This window comes from Priapulus caudatus, unplaced genomic scaffold (genome assembly GCF_000485595.1).
Source record: "Priapulus caudatus unplaced genomic scaffold, Priapulus_caudatus-5.0.1 Scaffold459, whole genome shotgun sequence".
Taxonomy (NCBI): Eukaryota; Metazoa; Priapulida; class Priapulimorpha; order Priapulimorphida; family Priapulidae; genus Priapulus; species Priapulus caudatus.
The window spans coordinates 191,572-199,071 of record NW_014577520.1 but is presented as its reverse complement, the minus strand read 5'-3'; the positions used below and the strand labels follow the sequence as shown (position 1 = coordinate 199,071).

The window sequence follows — 7,500 nt, the reverse complement described above, 5'->3', positions numbered from 1 at the left end:
GTTTCCCTTGAGTGCCAGCGATTGCGTCATATTCAGATTGTTTAACAGAATTTATTATCCGTAAGTTTGGTGTTGTTATGGTTACGTGACCGTCTGCTGCTTGTGCTGCGCCTTTTGAAGGCTGTGACCGCTGATGGGTGAGCTGCTTAAAATGCTCTGTTTGGCGTGGAGTTGGTGGGTGTATGAGCAATGTCTGCAACGTTGTCATGACGGGAACGGCTGTACCTGCCCCTGGCTTCTGGCTAAATCCCCGCATCTCTGCAAGTTCTCCACTAGGAGCGATAGGAACGATCACGGGCTGGACACTGCCTGCTTTTACATCAGGATTGTAAGAATTACTAGGTTCATCTGGCAATTCACCCAGCCTTGCTTTCTGTGACATCTTTGTTTGCCATGCACGCGCTGCTATGTCAATCGCCGTCTCGTTCACTGTGGGGTCACTCGTGAATGGCCACCATCGTTTTTGCCTATGGGATATCCTTGCTTTCCTAGGCTTGCCATTGTTATCATGGCGATCAATGAGTGACAATGGTTTTCGGAAAATTCTTACAATTTTCTTTGAAGAAGTGTGACCATTAATAGGAAATATGAAACCTTCATTCCGTTTCCTATACGACTCTTTTGTACTCTCAATATCTGTTTCATCCTGGCCTTGCTTTTCACTAACTTCAGATACAGGTACTCCTTGTAATACTGTCACATCATCTATTTCAGGTTTCTCTGACAAAAGCCATGGACGTGTCGTCTCTTCAGTCAAAATAGAGGAAAGTAAAACAATAAGAAAGAGAAAAAGAACGGAAAGATGTGTGTTGAACATGGCTGGATTCTGAATGTTTACAAGTTGCTCTGTTCAATCTAAAATTATGATTAACATAACAATGCTATATAATATATTGTTTTCTGACATTGTTTTCTGACATCTGATTATTTTGTTCTTTGAAAATGCTATAAAATAAAGCTGTATAATTAGTAAAACCATTTTGTTTAGGCTAATTTATTGCTCACATTACCTTATTAAAACACCAGTTTTCTGACAGTTGTCATATTTGTTAAATTTGCAATATAAATAAGCAACATTTGGTAAAAATTCAGTTTTATAATTGACGTTGATTACATTGTATGGGAAATGCACCAAAAGGCAATAAATAATTCTGCAGGAACATACTACCTTGAGACAATCTCAGGATGAATGAGCAATCTATGTCCCTAAAGCATATACATCAATGTACAGAAATGAGAAATCACGAGCATATTTACAATAGGATTAGATGTTTTTAAACATTTCACTATTTCTTTTTGTTAGACTTTTTTGTTTTTACTACACTCCATCCATCAGCTTCTTCTTGTCTGTGCTCCATTTCTGATCCATCAATCTCCATCTCTTCGTCTGAAATACAGACAATGCAAATTCCCTCTAAACGGTCCTTCTGTCTTTGAAATTAAGAAATATGCATGTACACCTATTAAGTGAACAACCTTTGAAATTCATTAAGAATCATAATTTATTTACTATTATTGATGCAACAATACGTCAGACATTAAAGAAATTTACGTTGGGATATGTCTAAACTTTATGTCATGCGAATATACTTGCCATTGGTATGAGATTGAGCGGACGATGGAGCAGTATGGGGTGTTAGTGTGCTTGCTCCTTCAATCTGAGTTGTCCTATTATCATCAGAGGCACCACTCTCATCACTGTCATCACTTTGTTCCTAACATGCCAATAGGAAAGTAACAAATACCACAGTTCTGTCAGCAAATATGTTATAGTTTATTGTTTACTTATCATAACACGAAGGTGTTATGAATTAATTGCAGTCTATATTCCAGCTGTCTAGCTCTGTCAGGCTAGGAAAAGGCACAAATAATGTCATTTCAAGTGTGTCAATCTGTTTAATTTAACAAGATATATTGTTGCATGTTTCAACAGGATGCATGGGCTATTTCTCAGAAGTGATAACTAAGGCCTCCTCTCGAAATATATCACCTATATCGCCTATATCACCTAATTACCACAATCATTAGACTTGATAATATTGCCCCATAAAGTAAAGTAGAAGAGATATAAAAAAACAGTCTTACTGGGTAGAGACAGCTATGTCCGAGCACACACAAAAACTTACATTTTCAGCATTGGCTGTCGCTGCTGACATTGTTACAACCTCCCTCACTTTATTTCTGTCGGGGATCTTTTCTAATTCATTAACAACCTCTGTTGTCTTACCCTGAGCACATAAATTGAAGTACTGGCATAAAACCTTTGCAATCTGCAAGCGACATGGCATGACAATACATTAGGTGATGTCATGAAAAATCACTTTCAAATCTAGCACTAATCTTTGTATATCAAGCAAAAAAGCAGATTCTACTAATATATTATAATGAAGCAAATCATCATTGAATACGCATTAAAAGGAATTATTCGCAAGCGACAGGTATTATTCATATACGTGTTATAGTACCAGGGAATCTTAACCTGTGGTCCAAGAACCCCTTTGTGGTCCGTGGATGGGCTTCAGGGGGGTCGGTGAACCCCATTGTATGCAAAAGTTTGTGTTTATGTGCTTATGTGCATTTTTTCTGGGGAGGGGTCCTTAGCTTTCACCAGATTCTCAAAGGGGTCCATGCCTTAAAAAAGGTTAAGAACCACTGTGTTATACGATGCAATGTTTAGAAATAAACTCACATGCTGTAAGCTGCCGTCTTCAACCATTGTTTCAAATTCATTATTCATGAGTTCAGAGATAAAGTCCTCTACTTCAAGTGGATCCAGACCAGCTAGAATACAAAACGCACTATTATCAACAGGGTGCCAAGATATAGTATATTGACTCAAGAATTCACAACAAACTATTTAAATATTGCCTTCCTATTATATATAATATCATGAGCCAATAGTACATCAGGGTGCGAAATTAACAGGAGTCCGGAGTCAAATACTCCCTGCTTTGACATATGCAGGAGTCCGTGTGACTCCCTGAAAATTCTGCCATACCATAATTACTGTATTTTTTCAGCTAATGTCCAAAGAAAATTGGGCAGACGTGCAACCGCATGAATCTTAAAAATAAACGCACGCGTTATTGTTTTAATATCTTTAATTTTGAAAATCAGACTGCAGACTTCCTCATTTTGCTGCGGACTCCCTCTTTTTGAGGGCAGGGAGTCCATTGGACTCCCGTGTTCGAAAGTTAATTTCTACCCCTGATACACGAATTATAAAGTATTATTAGCTCTTGGTAGTATAGAGCTATGAAACAAACATTTTACTCTTAGAACAGCTGTCAAATCATGGATGTATCACCAATCTTTCAGGGTTTCTTCTGAGGGAAAACTAGACAAGGGAGGCAACAGCCAGTTTGGGGAAAAACGCGCATGATGGATTCAAAGGAAATACCCGGAAAGTGTAGACCCCACGTCACATGACTCAATAAATGCACATGGCAATCTAAATATGCCAGAAGCACGTGGTCGATTATTTTATCACAACGATCTATTTATTTTTTGGTTGAAACTAGTTTGGCACCAGTGGGTAAATACAGGAACATTTTCACACCGGCAATGTTAAATTTGACAATGGCGGTGTGCCACTGTGCCTCTTTATGTATAAGAAACCCTGTCTTTATAGGTAGCATCAATATCATTCCCAAATATACCACAATGCAAAATGATATCACGTTATATATAATCTAGTTAGTGAGTAGTTACAAATGTCCACTGAGATCCAAGCACCATATGTTATTAATATTTATATTATTATTATTTTTGCGTGACATATATATGCAGAAGAACATTACCATTATCTTGGAAGAATTGGTAGATAACCTCACAAAACCAGATTTCTTTCTGTTGGCTATGAACTCCGCCAAACCCTTGTTCCACTGCAAGCTTTAACACAAACAGCTATTACTGTCAGATATGACCAATGGCATGCAATTAATTAATACATTAAACAAACAAAGTTTATTTACAGTTTCGTAAGTTATTTAATAATAGTAAGAAAAATCTATTTAAACCACGATTGTGCGGATGTCACCAACATAATTATATATATATACTTAAATAAACACGAGACCATGAGAACCCAACTAGCATAATCATAGCAACGACTGGTGTCACATGCGGCTAGACAGAGGAATTGCTCCGACCTGTGATTGGAAGATAAAAAAATAATTTGTGACATTTCTCAAGACTGTCATTACTGCACAAAGGGTCGTTGTCATATAATGGCGTATAATATGTACCCGAGGTAACTATCTGATATGGTTAGGGTTAGGGTTAGGGAGTAGGCATAGGCGACATACTCGCCGACACCTCGGGTACTACATATACGGCAACGACCCCTTCAGCGTCAGTATTAGATATCTCACTGACTGTACTTACATAATAGTTTATTTAAAAAAAATTAAACGTTTACACTCTTTAATAGAGGATTCTCCAAATATTTGCTAACTTTCGTGAAGGTTTCTTGTTCAAGTAGCATTCGTGTTGTATTCAGAGCAATTCCTCCGTTTACGGTTTATCCGCTGACTGGCAGCAACCACCACTAATAAACAGAGGAATTGCTCCAACCTCTGATTAGCTCAAAAACATCAGCTGATGTGACGTTTTGACATAGGATGCCAGCATATGGGAAGGGGGCAGAAGAGAAAAAGAAAAGAGAGAGGGAGGGGAGGGTCTCCTTCCCTCACCCCCTAAAACTAGGTTTTGTTATCAATCGAGTTGTATGTGTTATATATTGACAGACTTGAGAAACGTCACGAATTCTATTTTTATCTTCCAATCACCGGTTGGAGCAATTCCTCTGTTTAGCCGCATGTCTGGTGTATATGCCGGGCTTTAATAATACTGATAGCATAAAATACCACCAAGTTTACACAGTTTACTGAAAGTCACACGTACAGTGCTTGAAGTAACACACTCCCTCCTCCATCTATCAAAACAAGTTATGGCATTGGCATGATGTGATACTGTCGTACACTACAGTCTACACTACACTACAGACTACAAATTTTACACCCTACTGTAGCTGAAGGGGTCGTTGTCGACTTGTCGTATCAGGTACTACATATATGTACCCGAGGTAAGCAAACATTAGGTTTAGCGTCGTAAATTAACTTGCAAACGCCACCGCCAGATGGCGCTACGCTGTCTATCGGCGTTTCGGGCGTATCAGTGAAACATCGTCAGCACTCTCGTAGTTCTGGTAGCGAAGGAGCAGTGTAGGGAGGGGGAGGGAGGAGGAAGTTTAGAGTAGTACTAGTAGGTGGAGTAGGGAGAAGCTAGTGAAGAATGAGAAAGGGGAGAAGGGAGAAGCTGGTGGAGAAGGAGGAGGGGAGAAGCTGGTGGAGGAGGAGGGGGAGAAGCTGGTGGAGAAGGAGGAAGGGGAGAAGGAGGGGGAGAAAGGAGCTGGTGGAGGAGGAGGGGGAGAAGCTGGTGGAGAATGAGGAAGAGGAGAACTGCTGACGATGTTCCACTGATACGCCCGAAACGCCAATAGACCGCGTAGCGCCATCTGGCAGTAGAGTTTGCAAGTTAATTTACGACGCTAAACCTAATGTTTACCCCCGAGGTACATATATGTATACACAAAGTGTACCACTACCAGACTTGTAGTTGTACTACAGAAGTGTACCCTAACCCCAACCCTAAACATATACCTCATATAAAAATATAAACGTAATACTAAACAACCTAAAACTACCTCGGGTACATATATGTAGTACCTGATACGACAACGACCCTTCGTGCCCTACTGTACTGACTACTGTAGTGTACTGTGTACAACAGTCAACACACACTACACAGTACACTGTATTACACAGTACAGCCTCAGGCTACGCACTGCGCCGGGTGGGTGAGGTATGGTACTGTTGTTGCTTAACACTATGTGGGTTGTAGGCTATACTGTACGTCGTAATAATACAACCCTTACTTGCAAGGCGGCCCAGCCATCCATAAGCTTACAGACAGATTCCCTAAACACACGTTGTTGATCTTGTTGTTGTTGCTGCAAGGAGGCCGCCATCTTGTCAAATCTGAGCCTACCCGAGGAATATTTTCACATTTATCGACACATTTATCAACTGAATTATTTGAATATAACTAGATACGTTATAATAACATATTATTAATTAAATGCAAATTAAAATTTATTAAATAAACACATTTCTATCGCTTGCATTTGAATATTGTAATAAACATGAACATTTTCTTTAAATACATAAAACCTCTGCTCAGCAAGTAACTACTCTAGTCTACACCTAGACTGGTACCCGGTCCCACCTCTCGGTTTAGGGTTAGGGTTAGGGTTAGGGTTAGGGTTAGGGTACTTCGAGTAATCGAGTAATCGAGGTGGGAGCGAGTACCAGTCTAGTCTACACCAAGGCGCTTGTTGTATGTTGTACATGTTATTTGAGTTCATTACGTGTGAAAATGACAGATCAAAGTAAACTATAAAAATAGGTATTTACTGTTAGGTTTTATGGTTAAGTAATTCCTGTGTATCGGAAGGGACACGTTATTAAGAGATAGTAGTAGTGGGCCAAGTAAATCAATTAACTCGTTCAAAATTAGCCATGGCATGTGCATACTGTCACTGATGCAGGTGCCGAGATGGGGTCGTTGTCGTATCACTTTCAGGTACTACAGATATAGTAGGTCTCAGGGGAGAGATAGTGAATATAGAAATAAGTTGTGGATATAGAAATCAGTTAACCCTAACCCTAACCCTAACCTAGCCACAAGTTCCCATCTCGCTTAACACTACGTGGCGAGAGGTCCTCCGCCGTGTAACAGTCGGAGAGCCTGGTCGGTTTAACCCTAACCCTAACCCTAACCCTATTTCTAATTATAAATTAAAACAAAATTAGCCAAAAATAATAAACAATAAAATAAATAAAAGACAAAATTAACTAATCAGAGCCGTTTTTATTGGTGCTTAACGCACCCTCTAGCGGATCACTATCTCTCCCTTGTGCAAAATTTTGCACATATGTACCTGAGGTAGTTTTAGGTTGTTTAGTATTATGTTTATATTTTTATATGAGGTATGTTTAGGGTTAGGGTTAAGATTAGGGGTAGGGTTAGTGTTAGGGTTAGGGTACACTTCTGTAGTACAAGTCTGCTACACTTTGTGTATACATATATGTACCTCGGGTACATATCTGTAGTACCTGATACGACAACGACCCCTTGAGTGTCACTGATGCTGATAGGGTCTATGTCCCCCAGGGTACTGCCAAAACGTACCCTGGGTACGGTCCGGTATACCGGAACGTACCTTGGTAACTATCTAGCTGATATGGTTAGGGTTAGGGTTAGAGTTAGGGTTAGGGAGTATGCGTAAGCGACTCCCTAGACTCGTTAGTGGAGTAGGCGAGGCACGGTCCGGCATATTAGATAGTAGTCAGGGTTGTTTGGGAAAACTCCCCTCTGTTTGAATCGTTGCGCCCCGTTTAAATTCCACCACAATAAAAGTTTGCCAGCGCGGGAATC

General features: G+C 39.9%; 1 protein-coding gene across 3 annotated transcripts in view; it reads right to left on the bottom strand.

Moving 5' to 3' along the window:
* Window positions 1-961: 961 nt before the first annotated feature.
* LOC106810634 (pre-rRNA-processing protein TSR2 homolog) overlaps window positions 962-7,500 on the bottom strand; it is a 7,620-nt gene continuing 1,081 nt past the window's right edge. The window contains exons 1-6 of one of the 3 annotated variants that reach the window (XM_014814057.1): window positions 5,939-6,037; window positions 3,801-3,891; window positions 2,690-2,781; window positions 2,127-2,270; window positions 1,595-1,715; window positions 962-1,387 (exon numbers count right to left, since the gene is read on the bottom strand). In XM_014814057.1, coding sequence (XP_014669543.1) covers window positions 1,287-1,387; window positions 1,595-1,715; window positions 2,127-2,270; window positions 2,690-2,781; window positions 3,801-3,891; window positions 5,939-6,031 — 642 coding nt within the window. In that variant the 5' untranslated portion in view covers window positions 6,032-6,037 and the 3' untranslated portion in view covers window positions 962-1,286. Of the gene's footprint in view, window positions 1,388-1,594; window positions 1,716-2,126; window positions 2,271-2,689; window positions 2,782-3,800; window positions 3,892-5,938; window positions 6,038-7,500 lie in introns of those variants that run through there. The other 2 variants (XM_014814059.1, XM_014814058.1) reach the window with 2 other exon arrangements.